This window comes from Prinia subflava, chromosome 10, assembly GCF_021018805.1.
Source record: "Prinia subflava isolate CZ2003 ecotype Zambia chromosome 10, Cam_Psub_1.2, whole genome shotgun sequence".
Classification (NCBI taxonomy): domain Eukaryota; kingdom Metazoa; phylum Chordata; class Aves; order Passeriformes; family Cisticolidae; genus Prinia; species Prinia subflava.
Window position 1 is genome coordinate 7,274,127 of NC_086256.1, and position 25,388 is coordinate 7,299,514.

At 42.8% G+C, this 25,388-nt stretch overlaps 1 protein-coding gene across 3 annotated transcripts in view; it reads left to right on the top strand.

Annotated features, from left to right (window-relative positions):
• Positions 1 to 25,388, top strand: part of LOC134555496 (BEN domain-containing protein 5-like) — an 898,337-nt gene that overhangs the window by 674,791 nt on the left and 198,158 nt on the right. For all 3 annotated transcript variants that reach the window (XM_063407113.1, XM_063407114.1, XM_063407115.1), the window contains exon 7: positions 20,101 to 20,190. In XM_063407113.1, the coding sequence (XP_063263183.1) occupies positions 20,101 to 20,190 (90 nt within the window). The remainder of the gene's footprint in view (positions 1 to 20,100; positions 20,191 to 25,388) is intronic.

A 25,388-nucleotide genomic window follows, 5' to 3' on the forward strand; every position in this document is an offset into this window, starting at 1 on the left:
CTTGTCCCCTTGCAAGAGGACTGGCAGTGTCAGATGGTGCCTGGTCCCATCAAGACTTGCTGTGCTCCCTGGAGGTGCTTGGCTGAAATACTTAAAGCCAGGTGGGATGAATCCTGGCTGAAAGCCAAGGCACAGGAAGGCAGTTAGGTGCCTGATTCCTCCTTATCACATAAATCCCGTGGATTCAAAAGGGACAGAGCTATTTGGATATCCTCCTGGATGTGTTCCTGCCTAATCTCTTCCCTGCAGCCTCAATACTTCCTTTGTCAGGCTTTGCTCTCCTGTGCTTTTCCAGAGAGCCAGGAGAACTCTCCATTCCTCTGCCCGAGGCTACAATTGACCTTTTTTTACCTTTTTTTTCCCATGTAACATCTGTTTCTACCACTGGCACAGGAGCTCTCCCACCGGCTGGGCTCTGCAGCCTCAGAGCTGGGACTGAGGTACAAACCCAGCACAGGAAAGGGATTCAAGGTTTCTACCTCGAGTGGGAGAGGGGAGCTCTCCTTTGAGTTTGGGATCTGAGTCGCTGTGCCTGGCCCAGATCTGGCTGGGGGTTGCTCAGGCAGGCAGTGGAACTTCAGGGCAGGGGTTGTGTTGTCCTGGCAGTGGTCACATCGGGCTGGCACTGCTCAGGGTGAGTGCCACTGTGCTGGCACTCCAGCAGCTCCTGGCTGCTGCACAAGTGGCATCCCCACTGAGGCTGTCACTGCTTCCTTTTGCCTGCTGGTTATCTCTTGCTGAATTAAGGAACACTTTAGATTTTCTAAGGGCTGGTTCTTCCTCTCCCAGCCCTTCATAGCTGGGAGTCTGGAATAGATGCTTATTTTTTTCCTCTCCTCTTTACTGTTTGCATTCTGCATTGTTGAGCTTCAGTTAGTCTGTCACCATCCATAGAAAATCGAGTGAAACTTCCTCTCTAGAAACCTTTGACCTTGTCTCTTTATAGAGATCTTGATTACCCCAAACAAGGTGTCCAAAACCAGGCTATTTCACTGCTTTCCTTTTGTTAAGAGCTTGATTTCTTTTTTTGCCCTTCATGCTGAAGTAGTTTTCTTTACTCATCTTGTCCTTTTTTATCTCTTTCCTTGTCTGAAACTGAAGTGGAAAAGAGGAGTGGAAAAGCCATAAACAGTGCAGAGAAAATGACAGGCTGCTCTGTGTCACTGACTCTGCAGAACAGGTCACCAGGCAGAGACATCAGCCTCTTATTGCCTATGCTCAGTGTTTCATATTTTTTATTTGTCTTTACTCTCATGTATCTGATGTAGAGACATGCATATTTTTGACAATGACCAGCCAATAAGTCCACATTTGTCAAAGAGAAAATGAGATAATCATCGTGTGGTCTGGTATTACTGGGAGGGCAGATTAGATTTGCTCAAAAAACGTGGCATTTTATGGTTACATTTATGCCCTGTAAATACTGGAAGAGACAGATTGAAGAGATTACTGGACAAAAAATTCCATTTCAAGTCACTGGGGAAGCAGGTAACCTTCAGATCTGAGCTTTGCATAAGAATGCAGTGGAAGAGGGAGGATTTCTACTAGCAGTGGCACCTTCTTAAAAAAAAAAAAAAAAAAAAGAAAGAAACAATACTCTGCTGCTCTCCATCAACCTTTTCTCCCTGCTTGTTTTCTCCTTTCCACCCACCTTGTCCCCTGGCAGTGCCATTAGAGATGAGCCAGTGACTCGGGGCCATTCCTTAGCTGAGCCGAGTGGTCACAGCTCCAGTGGCGCCGGCGGAGCGGGAACGATTTATGCCGGCTGAAGGACGGTCCCTCGAGGCTTCAGCCTTACCCAGAAGGGGTTTTATTTATCAGCAGGATTTCTGTGTGGTTTTCTGAGGTGACAGAGGCCGCTTGTGAAGTTTGCAGCAGTGTCCAAAGTTTGAGGCTGTTTGTGGTGGGGGCAGTAACGCCTTCCAGAATTGTTCTGAATCAAAAGCTGCTTAAACTGGTTCAGAGAGACAGGCTGGCTTGTGTTGAAAAAATCGACAGGTGTTTTAAAATAAACAAACCAGGTGGACCTTTGTATTATCCAGACCATGTGCCATCAAATCAGGTTTTTATTCTGTTCATGCTTAGATTATGGAAGAAGGAAACTAATCTGCCACTTTTGTGACAGCCTGTGAGGCAGGACTGTGGTTTTGTGCAGGGCATATCCCAGTGCACCTCCTGTTTTCTTAGCAAGGAAACAACACAGCCACTGTAAAAATGCTTTAATAATATTGATTGCTTTCATGCAAAACCAAAAAGGAGTCTATTGCATAGTAACTATTTGCAAACTTTTGGGTGACACTTGAGTAGAAATGGGAACTTCTGGATGCTTGTTAATCCAAGCATCAGCATTGTGTCTGTCTTTGCGCCTGAGCTGTGCACCCACATGGGACTATTTTAAGAGCAGTAAATAAAAGCAGAGTGTGGTCCATCATGCTACCCACAATAAAAAGTAAATGGAGCCAATTAGAGAGTGACAGTGGTGTGTCAAGCTCAGATGTGTAGCTATCCAAATACCCTCCAAACAATATGTTTATTTTAATAAAGATTCAAGCATGATCTTTGACCACTGTTTTAATTAAGTTTAAATGAAAATTAATTTTATGTTCCATCTGTGACTCTGATGCATTTACTTTTCCAGCTACTTCAGGTGATTGCCCGTATTCCCAGATTTGTCATATTTGACTTTTTAACCCTGTGAAATGAAGCACACTTTGGCAGTGATGCAGGAAGCTGTGTGAAATCCCAGCTTAGGCTTTCCTTTGGTAGGCACAGAAGCTCCAAGCAGTGAAATGCTCGTGGCTGTACTGGCTGAGCACACAGGGGAATCATGGATCTGTTGAGGTCAATGGCACAATTATCTTTCTGTCCACAATTTCGTGCTTGGGGGAAAAACTACTTACCTAAAGGGCTGAGCATGCTGAATAGACAGCACAGGCAGCTAAACCTGGGAAAAGGGAACTGTGAGATTTTTAGGCTCTCATTTGGGCTGTAGGTCTGCTGAAGCCCACAGCAACTCCCTCCACTGGTTATGAGCAATCAGTGTTTCATCACAGACCTTCACACTCCCTTTCCATTGAGGCTGTCTCGCTTCAGAAGCAGGAGATGACCCTTTTGCTTGTTTGTGGTGGTGTCTGGGTGCTCTCTTATCTGCACCTCCTTGCAGAAACGACCTCTCTGCAGAGCTGGCTGTCCAAATAGGAGATAAGTAGGAGATCTCATGAGAAGTCAGCTATTTATATCTGCTCTGCCCTCTTCTGCTGTCACAGTACTTCTTCATGTAACTCCCGGGCCCACCTGTTGTAGTGGATGACTTGTACAGTTTGTATTGCTGTAACTCGGTGATTGGCTTGCTCCCTAATGAAAAAAAGCCCTTTTTAAATTTTTTTTTTAAGATTGAGGAAATTTAACTTTCTGTAGGCTCTGCACACAAATAGAACAAATGCTGTTGAGCTTGTCAGCCCTGGCAGTGTCCTGTTGAGAGGCCTCCTGGTGTCAAGTGCACTTGCCTTCTCAATATGAAAAGGAATTGATATTTGTAATGAATATTCATACAAGAAAGACATGGGTGATCTGCAGATAAAACAAAGCTTTTCAGCCTCACAAGAGCAGTACTGTTAGAATTAGTATGGAGGGAATCTTAAATGGCAAAATTCAGCCTATCCCATCACAGGAGCCAACGGGTGCAATTCTGCCCAAATTGATGGAGTGGCTTTCATTTACCCCAACAGTGAATTTGTTACCTACCCAGCCAGACCTAACACGTTTTGACATGAACAGATGAGAGGATCAGTCTATTAATGCAGAAGATTTAGTAGCTATTTGGTGAGTTTTTCCCATCTTTGACATTTCAGGATGGAGCTTAATGATGCAGCAGTTTAGCACAAACAACCTGACTGCATGGGGACATTTCTCTTCCTCTCTCTCTGCTGCCTTTTCCAGGCTTGGCATTCTCAGTGTGGGTGACTTGGGACAGTAGGGTCCCTTTTCAAGTGCACCTGCAGGCTTTGCTACAGCTGTTAAGCTTCCTTTGTGAAGCAGGAGTTCGACAAGGGCACAGGTTAGTCAGTTTTTCAGAGCTCAAAATAATCCTGTTTCCCTGGTTTCTCAGAAGATGTTGTGTTTAAAAAAAAAATAAAATAAAAAAAATTTACACACTTTAATAGAAATACTTTTCCTTCATTAAATTAAATCTCTAAAGCCCAATAGCATTTTCAGTGCTTATATGAAAATGCCAGTGGGGATTTGAGATTAAAAGCGGTATTTTTGTACAAGTCAATGAAGATCTCAATAGGAAAGAACACTCTTCAAATATAAATTCCTCCAGTATCGAAAAAGACAGATTTTCTGCTTAGGTCCTTGATAATACTTTTCCCAACCTTGTTATGAAACTCTGTTTTCACATATCTGATATAAGGCTGTTACACATTAGCTCTCCATTTAATGAAATCTTATTAATGGTGCCTTTTTTTATTATAGAGATATGCCAAGCTACTCAGATTTAATTCATGTTTAACAGTAAACATGAGGTACTGTGACCCATTTATATGCAGCTCAGGTTCTCTTTTCCTATCAAAAAAAGAGATTGAATGGCATATTAAAATGGAACTAAAATATATCTGCTATTGATTTATATTGGAATAATCTTTGATACATGTTGCCATGAAAGGCCACTTACATATGTGACCCACAGCTAGAGGAGTAGGAAAGGAATACAACAAAAAAAATATCCCAGGAAAGGCTTGTTGGTGGTTTGTTTTGGGATTTTTTTTTTCTTTCTCCTCTGATGTCTTCTATGCATTCAAGAAAAAAAATACCATCCTAAAAACCTGAGATCTGCATTTTTGTAGATAAAATACTGCATGATCAAGGTGCAGATTTTTGGAAAGCACTTCCCAGATTGTTCTACAGGGAAGAGAAGAAACAGGCGTAATTTGGCTTTAGTAATAAATGCAAGGAGATGTAAAGATTTTATTTGATTCAAGGATTTCAAAGCAATGTATAAAACCAGATAACCGCTACTAATGCTTTCAAAATGGAGGAAAATAAGGCAAGAGTTGTGAAAACAGACATTAAAAAAAAAAAAAAAAGAAAAAAAAAAAAAAAAAGAAAAAAAAAAAAAAAAAAAAAAAGTAGGATGGGTATATACAGTCCCTATCCCAATTTTCTTCATAGAATTGTCTGGGTTGGAAAGACCTCAAAACCTCAAAGATCATCTCATTCCAGCCCCCTTCCTCTTGCTCAGAGCCCTGTCCAACCTGGCCATGAACAATTCCAGGGATGGGGCATCCACACTTCTCTGGGCAGCCTGTGTCTCACCACCCAAGGTACCTGATCTGCTGCTTAAAATAACCATCAGTTTTTCAGTAGCCTCCCAGAAAAAAAGTCCAAAATAAGGGTTTAAAAGCCCCAGTTAAGGCAGTCAAGTAGAGTGTGCTCAAGGACAGTCCTTGCATTCTGTCCCTGTTTTCAATTCACATCTTCTGTCAGTCCTCTCACTCTGGCCTCCCTCCTGAAGTTACACAGACAAGTCAGGGGAGAGCTGGGATAGGGAAATGATATTTTAACACACCCCCTGTAATTTTAGGTTTTCCCAACTGTGTTCTAAATTTGAGTCTTCAGAAAATCTCAGTCTTCAGGCTTTGGGGATGGGAAGAGGTGCTTATGTCTTCATGCTGCAGCTACTTTTCTTTGTTGCCTAAATCTATATTCACTGGATTAGCTGTTGAGCAGGAGCAATCAGGATCCTGTAATCTTCTATTCAGGGTCTCAGTGTGGAAGGAGGGAAAACAGAATTCTGGTTCATGTGCTATTTAATGCTATGTACTTTAAAAAATGAAAAAACTCTCCAGTCTAATGTGTTTGGGATACTCCTGGAAGCACAAATGTGGTTTCAGATGTCTTCAGCCTAAGGTAGGGGTTTTGCCTGGAGACTTTCCTAATGCTGTGCAGATCATCTTGAGCCTATAAGTGTTGAAAACTCAGAGATTGTTGGCAGTATTTTTTTACCTCTGTGATTTTTGTGGTGCTCTTGCTTTAGGTAAAATTTGGAAATATCTATTAAAACTAGCAGGAGAGGCAGAGGTGTGTGGATTTCTGGGGGACTTGGCCAAAGGAAGAACTCTGGTTGCCTATGGATACTGACATCTCCTGAACTAGGTGACAGCTGAATGCAGTTTTTGAAGATCTAAACTATGGACTTAAATGGGATTTAGGCTACTTTAGTGGCTAAATCTGTTTGCGGATTTATTCCTGAATGTCTTTTGAAAGGTTACTCATCAGTTTCGGTGGAAGAGCGACAGAAAGAACACAGGATTTTTGACTTCTCATATTCAGACAGTCCTACATTATGTGTTTGATGGAGGACAATGACCTTCAGAAAGTTTTCCATCATTTTAGACGCTTTCTCAAAACTAGGACAGTGGTCTGGGCTCAGTCCTGACAACTTCTGAAAAGCCTCTCCAGGGTTCAGTCCTAAATATCATCATTGTGGATATGTCTGGTTTGAAAGCTTAAATTCTGCAATGATGAGAAAAATCTGCTTGAATTTAATGGCATGGAAGCTCTCTTTTTTCTTTCTGTGCCTTGGAAATGTGCAGGGCTACATTAAACCAACACTCTGGAAACAAAACCGCTCAAATCCACTCTGGCTTTTGCATGTGCTCTGTATGGTAATAACTGTGGCTAATGGGAAGATAGCTTCCACAATTATTACAATCAATAGATTGGGAATGCAAAGATAAAGCAAATTAGGACTAATCTCTGTTTTTTCTAAATCAGCTCATAAACTGAGAAGACGGTGCAGTGCTGACTTAGCTTTCCATTCACACCGAGCTTTTGTGTCACATACTCCTAAGGACAGCGGGGCTACATCTTGGTTTTCCACTTGTCTGGAGTATCCCTATTAGTTTTTCTTTCATCTGAAAAAAGATCCAAATCTCTCAACTGTTTTTGACTGGAAAACAGTGTGGTTGGGCAACACACAGCTTTTGTCAGAGGTCTGGGTAAGGCCAGGGAGAGTCCTCCCTGCCTGGTGGGGCCAGGGAGGTGTGGGGAGTTGGGGTGCAGAGGTTTTGCTGGTGGTTGTGCCAGCCACTCAGTGGTCTGTGCTGGATGAGCTGGTTAACCCATCTTGCTTCACAAATTCATCACTTGAATAGGCTTGAAATTGCTTTTCTCTTGCTGACAAAGCGCTGCCTGAAAAATACCTTTGCTACAGCCTGAGGGATATTTGGGAAGAATTACCAAATCCTGTACAACTGGGGGACACCTAGCACAAACTGGGATGTGGCATGTTGTACTCACTGATGTTCAGCTCCACGAGGAAGCCCAAGGTTGAGTGTTGGCTCTGAAGCCTCCCTTTGATAAAGGGAAGTGCTGCTGGATTCCAGCTCAGCTGAGGGTCATTAGCATTCTCCTGCTGTATTACATGCAGATTTTCTTGGCTCACAAGAATAGCATTACATGGAGTATGCATCCTGTATCAGCAAAAGAAATGCATGCATGCCGAGATATAGCCAGGGTTTATAGGCTTATTAGAAGACTTATAAACAGTCCTCTCCTCCACCTCTTCTGTCCTTATTTCTCACTGACATTCCCCCTGGCTGTGTTTTCCCTTCTTCACCCTTATTTACTTTCAACAGATTGGGGTGAAAAGGTTTGGTTTTTTACTTTAAATAACTTAAAATCAGCAGCAGAGTCTTTGATCTATCATCACCCTGTATTGGCTGACCCTTGGGTGCACAGAGAGTGTTTGGGAGTAAATATAAATTCAGTTATGTATCCTTGGCTCAGGAATTCAGATGCCAGGTGGCAGAATTCCTTATAGTGAGGGGATGTGGATGCAGTCCTCCCTCAAACAGGAAGGGCTGAGCAGCCAAAACTGTATTAAATGACATAGGCATGCATGTTGAAGTTCTCCCTATACTTGTTCAGGAATTTTTTGTACCATACAGAATATGTAAAGAGAGCTCTGATAGAACTAGGGTGCTGTGGGATAATGCACAGGATGGGGGAGTTGGGGAACTCAGAAAAATGGATGAATCTTTTCCACTCCCCCTTGAATTGGTCTTTTTTTTTTTCCTGTTTAAGTCAGGATGGGAGTGGGGGTGAGGAAGCAGCCCTGTTTCTGCAGATGTGGCAAGATGCCTGCAGAGGAAGAGCCTTTGGAGGAGACAAGAGAAGCCCATGTCAGCTGTGGCCTGGGGACGTGGTGACAGAACTGCAGGCTCAGTGGTGGCAGCAGATGGTTGCCAGCAGCCTGCACTAGAGGGGACCCTGAGTGCTCTGGTCCTGCAGAAGCTGGGTGCATGGCAAGGGAGCCTCTGTGATTCTGGAGACCTTTTCACTGCCATCATTGCTCCTTTAGGTGGAAAAGCTGTTGCAGGCTCAAACCACCTTCGATGCTGCCCTTCTGTCGTTCCAAAAGCATCAGGTGGACAGAAATTGAGAGTAAGGAGCTTAGAGGTGCCTTGCTGAATACCAGGGCGTTCTGAGGACAATAAGAAGGCAACTGAAAGCAGTCCTGTATGATCCAGGGTCATCTTTTGTGAATCTTTTCTTTGGAGTAGTTCAAACTGCATTGGAAAGGCAGTGAGATGCACAGGTGCTGTGATGGTTGACAGATGTGCCAGTGGAGTCAAAGAGGCAGGAAGATACTGGTGGCCAGGGAAGTCACTGATCTGTCCTGCAGTGATTTCCTTGCTCTTTTTGCCATTTCTGTAGGTGTTGCAGGGCCTGTGTAGCATATGCAGCTGGTGCCTCTGGATGGTCTGGATGGATAAACAAACCCCTGCTGAACTGCAAGGGGCAAAGTCCTGGGCTTGCTTTTGGCACTGGGTAGCTCCTCAAGTTCAAGCTACTTAATTAAAGAGTAGTCAACAATGTGTCAATACTGATGGCAGCAATGACACCATCTTAGGCATCCCTCTCTGCTGTCTGAAAATATTTTTTGCTTCTTAATTTTTTTTTTCCTAAATATGCCCATTGTGCACACTGACTCACACTTTTTATTAATGAGAAATGTAAGGCTTTAAAAAAACAATTGCACTGTAGCCTCATTACTATGAAAAATCCATTACGTGGAAGCCATTTGTCAAAGACAACTGTTTAGTTGCTGTAATTTACATATTTATCAAGTTTGATTGGAATGTAATGACTTTGACTTTCTTCTTTTCTTTTTAACCTTTATAACCCTCTTTCCATGAAAAGGGTGTTTTGGTTTGTTCTATGGGAAAGGGCAAAACATAATTCAATTTACATTGACTATCAAATATACTTATTAATGTTTTCAATAATTGGAATTTTTTTTCTGCATTGGAAATGAGTTGTATTTCCATGCTTTTACATGGAAACTAATGTGGGGTCTTATTAATCCGTGAAGTTTTGTTGTTTCTACCAAGAGATCTAGCTGGAAAACAGGCAGCACTAGACTCTAAATAAGATAATGAGTGTCAAGATAGACAGTCAATACTGGATCTCCATAATTCTTGTACTTGAAGGCTGAGAGTGGATGGGTTTGAAGGATGATCACATGATTTATTATGGGTGATTAATTTGCATCTGATGCTGGGGATGTTTTGACGCAGCCCCAGGTGGAAGTATTACCTTCCCTTGGCCACAGGCTGGTGGCCAGGCTGAGGACATGATCCACACCAGCCTCTCACCCTCCACTGAGCTGCTCTAAGACAGGCAGAGGTGACGAGAAGTTGCTCCAGCAGCTGATACTGGGAGTTGTTAAAGTTAAAAAGAAATGTGGCACTGCTTGTTTGCAGCCGGCCCTAAGTGCAGAAATCTCTTCCCTGTGCTATGGAAAAGGCTACAAGATATGATTTGGTGGCTGCAGAACTGACAGCAGGATGCCAGCTCTCCTCTGAACTCTGAAACATGAGAATTGAACAGATCTGTGGTTTGCCTCTCTGTAGAAGCTCATCTGGAGAGGTCAGTAAGTTCCTCTGGAATAACCTATGGCCCAAGCAAAAGCTAGAACAATGCATAAAAAATTAAGTAATTTTTAAAACATATAAACACCAAGGGAAGAAGCAAGTGACAAATAGAATAAAATTCAGCAAAAGAAACTGCTGGCTAAATACCAAGAAAAATATCCTCAGACTGAGAGAAAGGAATAATTTTCTACAGAAATTGGGTGCTGACCACATGAGGATGGTCTAGATGAGCTAAAGGGTCCTTCCCAGATCAAATGTGAAAGGGAACACAGATATTTCAGTGCCTAACTTGGAGAGCTAGTGAGTATCAAGCAGCAGGTGGCCAGCCACAAGTACAACCTACGTGACAAAAAATGATCTGCTACAGGAGCTGTGGCATGCAGTTCGTCAGCCCCTTTTCTGTCCTCTGCTGCTTCACAGCATCTCCCACTTGACATTCCTATCTTTGACGTGTCCCATCCTTTAAATAAATGATGACTGAGAGTGATCCCCTTGAGCTTCAACTTGGAGCGTGTTTTTATTAATTTATTTCTCGCTGTGCTGGATTTCTCCCCCTCCACTTTTAAAGGCTCCTTTGACTTTAATTAAAATTCTCCATAGGCTTATTGCCTTGAGAGAGAGAGTGTGAGTGTGTATAAATTGGTTTTAACAGTTTGCTGACTAGATAGGTTTTACAAAGCCTCTCACAGCCTTCCAGTGTGTGTCTAGTGCAGGCAACAAAATGTGTTTTCCCTTATGGCTGGTGCTGTATTGATTGACTGCGCCTCTGGAATTTATTGCTAACTAATGATGGGACAAAAAGGACAATTAGGGTCTGTGGACACTTTCGTGCACATGAAGTTAATGTGGTGCTTTCAGGGAGCTTTGAGAAGGATCACGTCTGTGAGAGGAGCTGTTCTCGGTTTGTTGCAAGGCAGGGGACCGAGGCAGCAGGTTGGCTGGGGAAGGAGAAGGTTTTGTGTGTCCAGGTGGAATTTAAACATCTTTGCGATAATTGTTTTTGAAACAGAGGGGAAAATGTCATAGGCAGCATCTGAATAAGAATGGCAGCTTGCTTAGTTGTTGGCCCCTAACGAGAATGGAACGTGCCCTGCCTCCAGGCATGCATCTCACTTCTTTCTTTTGAAGGAAAGGACAAGGGTGCGACAGGACACTCTGCTGCCAGGCTCTGGGATTTATGATGCAGGTCCAATATTCTCCGAGCACTTCTGTCTGAGGCCGTGCCTGTGACCCTGGCTGGTGCTGGAGTCAGCTCCACTGAATGGAGAGAACACATCTAAGCAAAGCTGACTTAGGGCTTCTGACTCCTCCCAAGCCACAGACTCCCTGGCATCCTGTCCCTGTCATTAAAATCTGCCAAGAACCAATGAACAGAAGCAGGGGGCTGTGAAAAGGGGGCCTTTCCCACACCGTCTTTGCCATCCTGCTCACATGAAGAACAGGTTTCTTACCCAGATTTGAAGCCAATGTCTAACATCACAGTAAAAAAAGGATTTGCTCCTGGCTGCCTCAGGGGTGTGTGTACTTCAGCCCCGAGGGTAGTCTGCATCCCCCACCTTGCTGAATTCAAGTCAAATATTTCAAAATTTGCATTTGGTGTGTAAGACCCTCTGCTGACCATCTTAATTTTTGGTGCTGCGTGTTTGGGGCCAAATTCTGATTTCAGGCAAATGGTGAATATGAAGAGAGAGACAATTCACTGGTGTCTGTTTTTAGCCTGTGGGCTCAGGCCTCTCTCCAAACAGAGTGCTTCCCAGAGAGGTCAGTGTCACGTTCCCGAGGAGCATGGCTCTTCATGAATCTCATTTCAGCAGGTTGCTTTTTATTGACCGCCAGCTCAGCTCCTGAGGAGCTCACAGTCATAGTTCAGTAAAGGCCAGAGCCCCTTGCAGAACACCCTGCTCGGAATCACTGCTTCCAAGGCTGTGTACACTGAAGGTTTTATTCTTCCTAACCCTGGTGGTCCTTGTCCTTCTGCCCAGGGAGGGTCTGATGCAACACATAAATCAGAAAAATAATCATCCCCTGTGTCAAGTAATTGATCATGTCCCCACTTCTTTTCAGTGAAGAAGAGAGAGAAGGGTTCATGTTGTTCAGGTCAGTGTCTAAAAGGTGAAACACAGGAGATTAATTGGTGACAGTGTTGGTTGTGTTGCTTCACTGCTCCTCCAGGTCTGAGACCTTAGCCCAGCTGGCTGAAACTTTGGTTGTTTTCAGTTTTTTACCTCACAGAGAGAGACCTGAGTAGGTCTCCAGCTTTGTTCACTATTTCATGCTGCTCCAATTTTTCTTTTTTTCCTAATTCTCCTCCTGTTATATATTTTGCTTGTTTCTTAAGTGAATAATACGAGACTTAGCCCCAGTGAATGGAGGTTTTCTAGTTACAGCTTCTCAGAAACATCTTTTCTGATTTTTGCATGTTGTGTTGCAGCTTGCTACTTCCCTACTTTTTTATCCATTGGCCTTGAGAAGTTAGAGGTGCTGGACTCACAGACTCTGGAGCTGCATCTCATGACAGCTATACATGTTATTTTCAGTGCTGCCTTCCTTGGAAAAATCCATGATGAGCACAAGGATGTGGCTGTGCATCTCAAAGAAAGTAGAAGAGCTTTGAGAATAGTTGTACTGGGACTCTCAGTTCTGTCCTGAAGTGCACATGGTTTGGCTCAGTCTTTATACAGGTAAGTCTGAGCACTAAAGTTAATCAGGCAAAGCCACAGGAAAACTGAAAAAAAAAAACCCACCAAAAAACCACAGGATCAAAGGTGTCCTGGCTGCTCCTGTAACTGCTGGACTAGTCCGTGAAGAGGTGGTAATTCCCTCTTTTCTACCTTGGCTGAAATTCTGACATAAATTATTCTCTTATCTTTAAGTCCATGCATACTTATAGTAAACAAACATAGCCGTAGCCCTCTCCACTGGAGAGAGCTGATAGAGAATTGCTTTTTAACAGGTCCTAGCATCATCTTTTGAATCCCTGGATTTTAAAGACAAACTGAAAAAGTACCCATGTAATGTAGTATTTCAGGTGGGAATGCCTTGCATCTGAATATTTTCATTCTATCCCTTTGTAAAAAGTGAAGGCTACTGGGATGGCGAGAATTCCAGAGGGATGATAGCTGTGAACAGAGAGAGCAAGAAAGAGAGTAGTATTGATAGAGAGAGTAGAAAGTTAGTATTGATTCCCTCCCAAAGGATGAGGTCTGCTTCCTCTGGGGCAGCAGGCAGCTCCTGAGTGTTCCCATCTCTTCACTGATGAGGGGCTGTGGAGCTCAGTTAAGAAAACCCTGTGGGGTGGCTGAAGATCATGGTTGCAGGCACTGGTGGTGACTGGAGAGATGATGCTGCATATGTAAGATACTGCATTTCTATCAGATGTAAGATTTTTAGAGAGAGATAAATAGGATGGGGTTTTGGTTATTCTGTTTGTAATTTATTGTCGACCATTGCAAGGAAAAAAAAATTGGGTACAGTGGATCAGAGTTCATGTATTCAACTACAGATGGGTGAGTTCTGAGCCAATGGTGTTTAAGGAAATGGCATTGAAAGACACTCAAGTGAAATGAAGACTTTAGCAAATAGTGTCTAGAGTGTTTTTTTCTTGGTGTTTTTGTTTTTTTTTTTTTCTTTTCCCTGCAGGTAAACTTTACTTTCTTGTTCTATATCATCTGAAGGACACATGCATTTTCTGGGATTTTGGGAATGATTTCTGGGGTTCTGGGATTAGACATCAAATTTAACAAGATGATGTATAGCTTTGAGGAGACACATTTGATGTACCACTTAGCCTTCCCATAATTTACTGTGTGCCTCCGGTCTCTGGAGGGCAAGGGGTTGATCTACACTCCATCCTGACTTTATAAATAGCAAAGCAGAAGAGGGAAAAGGAAAGGCTGGGGACCTGCCTGCTAAACTGTTATGATATGACAGTGATGCAGGTAGGTGACATTAAATGCTACTGTCTGCATCCTTAATTGTGAGTTGTCACCACCTTGGCCGTTTGAGGACGAACGATGTGCTGTTCATATTCCAGATTTCTGTTCTTATTCATAGGACTGTATGTTCCAATGCATATATGTAATTTAAAAACAAAACCTCATGTTTTTAGGGTGCTTTTTGGAGGTCTCTTTTTAGTGGAGATGAGGAGGGAGGAAAGATGTGAGTGTGCCTTGACTGGTTTTGTGTGCAATTAATTTTCCTGCCTCAGAAGCGTAGTGAGCTGCCAGTATCAGAAAGCCCAAATGGAAAAATGGTTGCTTACAAGATGTAATGAAGATTAGAAACAAGCAAATGGGGCTGGGAGGTAAGGGGGCTCTTGCTCTGTAGCCATTTGCCATGTCTGATATTGCAAATAGCTTTGCAGTGTCACTCGATCTGTGCTTCAGCATAATTTTACCAGGAGATATTTCTGGCCTTTTGCTTCACAGTCAGATCCCTTTGCTGGGCTACTAAGTTGAAAATGCAGTCAAGTATTAACATCAAAACTGTTTATGTAACCTCCCAACACATGGAACCCCTCCAAAACACCCTGCAACTGAGCAAGGGAAGGGGAAGGAGAGGACGAAACCCAAGAGCTGGGTAGAAATACTGCCTGCTCTGAGATGTAGATAGGCCGATTCCTTTCAATAAAAAGAAGTCAGGCTCTTGGTACAGGCCTGTCTACTTAAACTGTCATTGAAGTTTGGTTAGCTGCATTCCAGCAGGGCTCCAGCCAGCTGGGGATGCACAAGGCATTGTTACAGAGGACTGAGAGGGAAGAGGAGAGAGGAGCAAAGGCATCTCCAGAAGGAACACAGGTGCTGCACTTTTAGGTTCCTGACAAGCCTTGAGAACTCTGTCAGCACCTGCCTGCAGAACACTCAGTCCCACTTTCCTCCCTGCCCCTGTTTGTCCCAACAGGATGCCCACACATTACAAAAGTCTAAAATTCCTATTTCCCTTTTTTTGCTGAAATATATTTAATTTCCTTGGAACAAGAGCAAACTCAAATCCCAGGGCCTCTGAATAAGGGGGAGTTATGGAGGGGGAATACAATTAATGTCTTAATCCTGTGTCACCCTTTCTTTGAGACACTGTGCTACATTAAATTGATTTTGCAAATGAAAGCTAAAAGCTAAGCAAAAGCCACCAATCTATTTTGCCTAAAGATGATTTTAGTGCTCTTTATGTTCCCCTAAATGACAAACCAATTTGTTACCTGCCTACATAAACATTTGCCTATATTAGCCCCAGAAATGTTTTATTTTTATTAGCCCAAACTTTATCTTTTTATGAAGACACAGGGGCCCAATAAAATTAGTGTGCAAATATAATACCCAATTTGCATTTTTCTGTGGTCAGCAGAAAAGCTGAGCAAAATCAATTTGATATTAGGTCAGCATATACATCAATAAAGCATACGCTCACACAGGACCATTGTAATGGTTCCTGTAATTTCTATGCTGCCAGAGTAAAGAGATTAAATAATATTAAATGCTCCAAAATAGCTTTGCTTTTAAGAGGAATGTAAAAAGAAAGAGAGACTTTGGCATAAAACGGGCAATAAAGGATAATAGTTGCACAATCTCGAACTTTAAAACATTGTGACAATGATCTCACAGGCAGGCTTCCTGCAAAATGGCCCCAATTCAGCACAGCTCTCATGCCAAAATTATAGTTAAGCACATTTTTGAGCATGATACAAGTCCGTCAAACAAATCATGCACTTAAGCACCTGACAGAGTCAAGGACAGAGCCTGAATGAAAATCCAAAACTTGGAAGGTTTTTGGATTCAGTTTCCAGCATTACATGCAGGACCATTGCTGAGTGGATGGTCCATGCACAAAGGAGGCTTTGCTGAAATAAACCTGGGCAGGACAGACTGGAGGTGAGGGGAGTCTGGGAGCAGTGAGGGTCCCCTGCAGCAGTGCTACCCCATCACAGGCCTGACCTTCCATGGCTTTTGCATGGGAGACAAAGGAACTGCTGCCTCCCATTTCAGGTAAAACTACCTAGGAATAGGTGTCTGCCTTCCAAAACCTGTAGTCCAGTCTTTGCTCATCACTCTGTGGTACAAATGGCATCATTTTGACTTTCTGTCCCACTTAGCTTCTTCGTACTGCTCAAGCCAACTCTAGGAAGGTGAGAAAGAAAATCTGACCCCACCAAGTCCAGTGGGATTCAGCAGTGACCAAAAATGCTGTTCCTTTACGCTCCGGCGTTGCTGAGATGCGCGCTCTTACCCAAAATGACATTTGTGGCCAGAAGGAGCAAAAATAAATGGGATTAGGTGCTGATCTGGTCTCTTAGGAAAAACCAGAGTGCAGCAAACACTGCTTGGATTTGATTTGCTAAAGCAGGCTAATGTGGTGGAGACGAGGCACTTGGGGCGGCACCGACACCGGCGTTCGCTTCCGACACAGATGTTCCAGCTCTGCTGGCCACAAACGAGCCAGGGTGGCACAGAGGAGTGTAATGCAATAGAGTTGTTTTGATTTCCTCTGTGGAGTCTTTAACTCGCAGGGTTTTGAATAAAAAAATGCTGGCAACAGCCTACCTCGTGCTGCAAAGCACCTGAGAGAGGATGACAATATGGAATTCATTTGCAGCAGATGACATTCCATTAAAATGTACGTGGGTATTTAAATCGAATCGTTATTTGGCCATGTGTTTTTAGGATGATGGATTCCCATGGATTAGAGCCTTCTGGTCTCCCAGAGATGACAAGAGTTTTCTAGTACCTTTCTCAACTTTGAAGTTCTCTGCAAAGGAGTGAAATTCGCTCCCACGTTCTCCTGATGGGCACCAGCCTGAAGGCATTCTGCACCAGACTTCTAGGGTCAGACCTCTCCTCCTTAGGGCTAATTTGGGAACTTGAATCATTAGCTACATCATGGCTGCAAGACCTAAAGAAACCACAAATCTGCAGCCTGATTCTGGTCGGACAAGGTAGCAGAAAAGATCCTGGATGTTGAGGAGTGATGTTCTACCTCAGTTCCGTTACAGTACTTCATCTTGGTGGTGCAAATGGAATTGCATAAATTTAATATTTCTGCATGAAATTTCTAGATACTTACCATTAAGCTGCTATATACAAATACTGTCATTTTCATGCTTTTATAGTAGCATAAAAATGAAAATTGAATGGAAATGGCTAAGTGAATTTCCTGCCTTCCTGTGAAGGTTTAGAATTTGATCTGACTCTCTCTTTGTAAGTAGAAAATGTTTTCTGTGCCACCCTGCTTGAGTTGCAGTAGCATAATAAGCAACCAGGAGTGGAAATTGCTGTTTCCTGGGTGAGAGCTGAGGGAGTGCTGCCAGTGGGGTTGTTTTAAGTGGTTGGCTTGAACATGCCAAAGCTTTAGAGGGGAAGGAACATGGGTTGAGGGCCAAACCGCCCGAGTGATATTCAGAGTGAGAGATCTGAGCTGCTTCCTTGCAGCTCATTGAGTTTCTCTCCAGTATGAAATTTGCCTGGTGTGTATCACTGCTGTGGCTGCTGGAGAGCCAGAATGGAGGCTTGAGAGCCAGAGCTGATGGCTCTGAAGAGCATCTCAGATCTTCACAGCTTTGCTCAGGGTATTCTCCTCCGAGCAGAGGCAGGATGGCAGTGGGGGAGCAGCAGGACATCAGGGTGAAACACACACTGACAGATTGTTTAGATCTCAGTCACAAGCCAAGGCAAATATTATCCACGATGATGACAGTGGTGGCCTTCAAATGGAAGAGAAAATGTTAATTTCAATCTTCAAGATACTTTCCAGAACAGAAAATGAAAAAGGAACCATTCCAGACGTGTCTAGTTTTCTTTCCAAGAAAACATGTTTTTGTCAAAGAGTTTTGTTTCTAAGATTCACTTCTATGGTGTTTAGAAGGGTAAAATTGGTACCACAACAGATTTCTCTGCATTTCCACAAGTCTCAAAGCTGTGGCTAAATGGAGTGTGCCTCTCTGTCATTTTGCTTAAGTGCTTTTGGCACCTACTAAGCAAAGCTATACACTTCTAATCTTCTTAATTTTGATTGATCTTTTCAATCCTGAAGTAGAAAATAGGATGTATTTCTAATGTAACATTTAAATTAAAAAATGAAATGGTGTTTTATAGTTGTTTAGTGGGTTAACCTTGGTTTGCAGCCAGATGCCCACACAGCTGCTCTCTCTTATCCAGGACAGGGGGAGAAAATAAAAAGGAAATGCTCATGGTCAAGAGAAAGACAGGGATATCATTTACAAATTGCCATTGTGGGCAAAGCATACTTGACTTGTGGGGATTTAAATTGATTGCCAATCAAAACAGACTTGCATTGTAAAAATTATTGATTATAATAATGATACTAATAAGTGTTATGAAGCAAAAATAACAACAATTTAGTAATTGAGAACCAACAAAGCCAAAGCCACAAAACACCCCAGAGCAGCCCTCTGTCCAAAAATTCCTAACCAGTGCTGTTCCAAAGAGTGGCAGTCGTGTTGCTGAGCATCACATCTGTGCTGAGCCACAGTCCCTTTAATGCAATGCTGCTTTTCCAAGAGGGGAGGAAAACTCATCTCCTCTTGCAAACGTGATCCCAACCTTCTCCTTTTGTTCTTTAAAGTTGGTTTGCTGATTTATCTCCTTCCTCCCACACGACTTAATGTTAATGCAAATGGTGTGGGATGGTCATTGACTTCTAGCTGATGGGGTTGTGCTCCTTTCTGCTGCCTCCCACTTTTCTTCTGCCAAGAGAATTGACTCCACCAGCTGCTGGGTTTGGCAGAGAGTTTCTTTCTTATATTTCTTTGCCTCTGGTGTTCAAAAACACCAGAGAATGGTGAAGCTGGTGTAAGAAAGAACAAATGAATGGCTGAGTTAATGGGAGAGCAGCGGCAGGACTTTGAGATGCTAAGGAAACAAAAGAAGAAACCTGCTGCAATTGTCTCCTGAGAACAGCAAAAAGTGTATTGATTATTCCTACAGTTCTGCAAGGTGTGATTTGCCATGGGGAAAATGAAGCATTTCTAAGAATTTGGGAAATTAAAAAAAAATTATCTAAGGTGTGGCCTTGAGGACTCTCACACATCTTTGAAAATAGAAGTCTGATTTTGGAGATATGTGCCGTACATCTACTTAATTAAAACAAGGGGGAGAGAAAACAAACAAACAAACAAACAAAAAACCACAAAACAAAACCAGCTCAGATTTAGTTTCCAGTCTGTAAACTTTTTACTTCAAAACAAAGATTTAAACTGTCTTTAGCAATTGGAGCTTGCTGTGCTTAGCATTACCCCTGCTGTGTGTGTTCAGGTTGAGATAAGACATCTAACTGAGATCCTGACCTCTTATAGTCTTTAAAATTCCCAGAACCCATTTTGAAAGAGCATAATTTTCATCTGCTGTTTATTAAATGCAGTCACAGCACAAACAAAGAAAGGATCTGGTTGACCCATGTATTTTATGGCTGAAGCAGGTGGCCAAGGTGATGTGGTTTCAAAACTGAAATGTGGGATTAACCCATGTTCAGGGATCTAAATCTGCCTTCCACTTATCTTTAATTTGAAGAGGAAATGGCACATTTTCATGCCCTCACTGGAGAAGGTTCCTGGATTTAATCTTGGTCTCTTTTCTATACTTAATTTTTTTTTAATCTTTCAGTTGGAGCAGATGCAGTCCCAAACACTTGAAAAGGTTTTTAAAAAAACTCCTCTAAATTCTCCAGAGCAAAGCCTAATAAATATAATTTGCAGCACGTTGGCATTGCCTGGCACTGCTAAGTCTTGTACCAAGTGTAAGGCAGGGTGCAATTGGCTTTACCTTGACTGGAGCCCCACTGCTGTTCCTGTGGCCCAGGGGGACATTTATCACGAGTGAGAGCACAATTACAGTGCAGTTAAACTCCCTGCACTAAATCTTGGGGGCTTAAGAAGAGAGCTAAATTTGTTGTTGCAGGTTTGGCTGCATGTCATTAGTCTTGCAGCCCTTGTGCAGTCTGGGCTGGAGACCTGTTTTTTTTTTTAATTTCCCAAATTCTTAGAAATGCTGCCTCTTTGGTTAGGGATTGTGCTCATTTATAACCTGTGGCCAATTTTAATAAAAGGATGTGTTTCAAAAATCAACAGTTGTTTGCTTCTACATCTGGGGCACAGTTTAATGATCTTCATTTCTCTTTTTTCCCCTCTGTCCCCTGCCCTTTTCTGCTGCAGCAAACCTGCGTCCAGGGGCTGAACAGAAAGTGGTGTTCATCACTGCACGGGTCCATCCTGGGGAAACTCCCTCCTCCTTTGTCTGCCAAGGTGAGTGTCTGCCCCAGGGGGGCAGATCTGGTGGCATCTGATTCCCTGCTGATGTGTGTGTCTGGTGTGGAGGGCTTTGGCTCTGGAAGGGGATGAGACAGCCCTTTCCACAGTGAAGATATCAGCAGAATCCCTCATCTAACACCCAGCTGCTTGTCTTCCTTGAGGTCTTAGGGAGAGATTGTCTCCAAGTCTTGCTGAACGTGGTCAGAAATGGACAGAATTGGGTTCTGAAGCTATTTCGGAAAAATGAGACAGTCCTGCTCATATGCAATATATTTGTGTAAAGGTCATTTTCTCAGCTCTTTCCCAGCCCATTTTTCTGGGGTTTATTCTGTTAACTGCTTATTTTTTCCTTGCCGTGTACTATCTCCAGCTTCTTTCCCATCACAAAGCAGTGACCCTAGCTCTCCAGTTGAATTCTAAGAGGCCTCTCTTTGTCTGAGCTGCTGCTCTGAGGAACACAGCTCCCAGTGGCTGACAGCTGTTTCCAGCACAAAGCATTCCTGCTAAAAATAGAAAGCAAATTGCCCAGCTTGTATTTATAAAGAGTTGTAAATCCCAGGCTTGTGTGGGTACAAATAAATAAATAACCCTGGCACGCCTCCATATAACTCCATTGTGTAGGGCTGAAATATTGTCCTTCCTCACGTGACTGTCTGCAGCAGTGAAGTGTTGATGGTGTAAATCAAAGCAGCTCCCCTGGAGCCAGGGCAATTTGGTAATTCACTGCAGCAGCCTGGGCCTGGCCCTGCTGAGCCCATGAGCTGCATCAGCCGAGCATTTTCAGGGTTTATTCTGCTCTCTGCTCATGGTGCTGCAGACCCGGTGGCCACTGGCCCTGCTGGCACCCAAAACCTTGGTGGGGATGCTCTGGCACATGTTCCTGGTGTTCTCTCATGCTCCTTGTCCTGCCAGGGTGCTGTGCATCCCTCTGAGGCAGAAATGGCAGCAGCTGCCCCTTCTGCTGCCCCAGCCCCTGGATTTGCAGGACACTCTCCCTGCTGGCCTGGAGCAGCGAAGGTAAAACCCTTCCTCTGATAAAACAATGCTTCAGACTGAGAGCAGGAGAGCTCAGCGAGTTCCCCACCTCCTGCCGTGCCACCGTCAATGCAGGGCATTATGGCACACATGATGTTTGTTAATGAATATGGATTTTTAATTGGCTGCTTTGATTCTGTTTGTGGCTGCTGGCGTAGCCCTGTGAAATGAAAGCTGAGGCATGCTGCTGAGGTGGTGCTTTGTAAATGATGTTATTTTATTTTGATAATGGAGAGTTTATTCAAAAGGGAAATAATAATCAAAAAAAAAAAAAGATGTGTAAAAGCGGGTGGCATGCTTAGGCTGATGAAAAAGCTAGATAGAAGTCATGCTCTGATTGTCTCACAGAAACTTTGTGCTCTGTAAGAAAAAAAAGCGAAAAACAAAGAAAACCCAAACAAACAACAACAACAAAAAAGCAGGAAATACAAGAAAAATAGCAAGGAGGTATCAAGGTGTCAGTTCTGGAGAAGCACATGAGAGGCTTGCTGTGGCTGCAGTTACAGCTCACGCTTGACTCCTCTGGCAGTGCCTGCATCCAGGGCACTGGGCTCTGCAGAGCTGCCTCCTGTGCAGAATTAGCACCCAGACAAGGAGAAATGTCAGATATTTCAAGGCCATTGCAGCATTGCCAAATGTGAGACTGGGTGCTTGCTCCATCTTTGGAAACTTTTGTGTGGGAGGATCAAAAGAAGGGATAAAAAAGATTCCTCTGGCAGTCAAGTGGAGGGCACACTTAAGAATTTTATTTCTGGAGTCTCAGGAAGCCTTTTTGGCATAGTTAGGTGTTGCAGATTTTATATCCAGATGCCAGCTCAGTGCATATGGAACATGTCAGGATTATTTTTTTCTTGGTGGAGAGATTTCTTCTTGAATGTTTGATGATGCTCACCACCTGGAGTATTGAGATCTGGAAACTGATCCCAGAGATTCCCCAGGAGCAGGCAGCATCTCGTGGATGGAAGACCAGCACTGTGACTGCCCAAGCTTGGAGAATCAGTCCATAGGGGAATAGAGAATGAGCTAAAAGTTTATATTTTTTGGGTTTTATCTTTTTTCCATTGATCTTTGGTTTTATTCAGTTCAGTCACTATCTTATTTAAAGCCTGAAGATAATATCTGACTCCTTACTCATTTTCTACCTGTCTTGGAGCTGGCAAGTTCCCTTCCTGCCCTCTTGGGCCTTCTCTCTGCTGAGGGATTTTTAGCTGTATTCTCCAAACAGGAGCTTCCTGGGGCCTGATACAAGCTACCTATTACAGCCCCTGTTTTTGGTTTGCGTTTTTTTTATGTTTGCTTGCTTGTGGGTTTTTTTTTTTTTTTTTTTTTTTTTTTTTTTTTTTTTTGGGTGGGTTTGTTTTGTTTTTTGGTGTTTTTTTTTTTTTTGTTTTTTTGGGTTTTTTTGACTAGACAACATCCCTGAGAAGCAAGTTTTGTAGCTTTAATACATCAGGAGATGCTTGTGGCTGTCTTTTGATCTTTTGCCCTCCACTTTACCCACATATTATGAATCTAAGCAAGGATTTTGTGATCCTGTAGGGGGAAAAAAAAAGCTTGTCATCTAGCTGTTCAAAATTGTTTCTCTGTCATTCTTCTTCATATTCTACCAAGAAGAATCCCCTGAAAACTAAGTTTTGAGTACAAATGCCCTTCATTCCTGCAAATGTGCAAGTATTTTAAACTTGGATACACATCTCTGTCACTGTGGGGTGCTTGCAGCAGTAGCCAGACCTCTTTGGAACCATCAGGCACCTCATCCAGCACTTACAAACAAATGCTCTGATATTTCACACGTGCTGCAGCTGCAGAGTTCAGGTCCTTAAAAGGCAGAAAAACCCCTGAAGGGCCTCTTCACAGAAAGGTGGATTAAGAACCTTTTGTTTCTGTTTTTGGTCTTTTAAGAGTTAGTACAGTGTACAGTTAGTACAGTTAGTACAGCCTTTTTAGGAAGTTTTCCTGGTGGTTCTTAACTGCTTGTGGTGGAGCTCAGGGCTGGAAATGGAGACCCAATCATCAGAGAGGATATTCAGAATATTCACATATTCTTTTCACATCCAAAGGCAGGGTGGTATTCTCCTCCTCTGATGGTGATGGTCACCATGAGCATTGGTGTTTGTACCACTTTTAGGGATGAATAAGTAGGAGTAGGGTCCAGGATTAAGAGGATTTGTTTTCACTTTGCTCTTATAGACCATTTTCTAACCAACTGGAATCACTGCTGCTCCTGGAGGGCTTTTGTAGTGAGCACAAAGAAGTGCAAATTCACCTTACAGCCTGAACTCATCTCTCTTGGGCTGTTAAGATTTCTGATGGATTTTTCTGAAGTTGTAGGTTTAGATTATTTTCCTTTCTTAGATATTTTTTCCTCATTTTTCTTCCCCACAGTATTTTCATTTAAGAAAATGTGTTTTCTCTTCCATACTTAACTGTAAAGGCAAATAAACTTACAGATGTCAGGTAACAGTGTGCACTAATGTGTGAAAATCTGTGCAAGCCCCTACTCTCTAAACCCTGGCCATGAGGCAGCTTTCAAAAAGCTTGGATTTGATCCAAGATCTGGCAATAGGGGAATTTTTAGCCCCCAATATTCTCAGTCTTACTTGCTTTCTTATGTTCGTTAGATTTTATTTTCTTTGTGGGAGAAAATCAACTGTCCCTCACTATTCACATACAGGGAAAGTTGTAGGAGACACTGCTTTTGTTTAAGTTTATCCTGTATGCTCTGACTTTTGCCAGCAGTCAGTAATTCCAAGGTTAACCCTGTCTAGATGCACCAAGACATGCATTTTACTCACTGATTTAGTATTCTATTGGTAGGATGCCATTTATTGATTTGCCCGCATGGCATCCACCGTGCCATTGAAATGCAGAAATGCAGATTTGTACCCTAAGCCTCCCATAGGGTTTTCCAGGCTGGGATGCCAGAATGGAAAGCCCAGTGCAATACACGAGGGAGAGGAAGCCCACAACTGGATTTGAAGTTGCTCAGCATCTTGGGCTCAGAGTAATTTGACATGGAACTAACCTTGAATCTCATGGGCTGAAAAGGGAACAGCCATTAAAAAGAAAATACAAGAAAAACAGACACCTAGGACTCTTTTCCATAAGAAACAGAGCAAAAATTACTTTCCAATCAATCTTTTTTTCTTTCATAGCTGCTTAAATGAATGTTCCCTCTTACTTCACCTTAAATCAGACGATATGAAATGAAGAAACAGATTACACTGGGCAAGGTCTCTTGATTTTCCTGTTTGCATTCTTCATCTGTATTTTTAACCTTCACCCTCTTGCCAGCAGAGGGCAAGGAAAAAAAAATCCCAAAACTTGTACAAATTTTGATTCTAAGTTTAAAGAATGGAATAGCAGGCAACAGACTGCCTGGAAACAAATCTCCCAGCAGCTGTCTCTCAAGTTCTGATGTTGCACTGTAACTCACTGGGCTGGTGGGCAATTGAATTTGCTCTCTGTCTCACCAGGATGCTCCATGTGCTATGAAGGATTTAAGTCCTGGACAGATTCCAAAGTGGCCTCTTAAAACTGTTTTCTAGTTCGTTGTTGGAGGCAGTGCCTACAACTTCTTTGAATTTGATCCTGCAGGAAACCTGAAGGAGTTAGTAGGAGAGTGAAGTTGCTAAAAGAGAACAAATGTGACTTGGGTGGGGATTTTTTTGTTGTGTTAGGGCTTTGTTTGTTTTGTTTTGGGATTTTTTTGGGGTTTGTGTTTATTTCTTGTGGGAAATACAGTCATAAGTGTGAGAAGGGTCCTTTTGAAGCCTGTTTCTTCTACCTGGAATTTTACCCAAACTCTGTCTTTTCTTACAAAGAAAGAGGAGAGAGGAGGAATACACTGTCAGAGTTAAAAGCTGCTTTTCTGTTTCTTTTACTAAGCATCAATCTTTTGAGCATTAGGATATATGTAATAGCAGCTGAAGGCCAGGACATGTTTTACATGCAAGTGTAAATTCAGCCGTTACATGTGAAAAGAACCTTTCTGAAGCAGCAGAGGTGATGACCTTGCTTAGCTGTCTCCAGGGTATAAATTTCTGCTGAGGGAAAGAAACTGAGTTCTGTAGCCATTGGTATAAGATGCTTTTGGTAACAGCAGCTGTATTGGAGAAGAAAGCACTGCACCTAGAAATTCCTGTGGTGGTGATGAC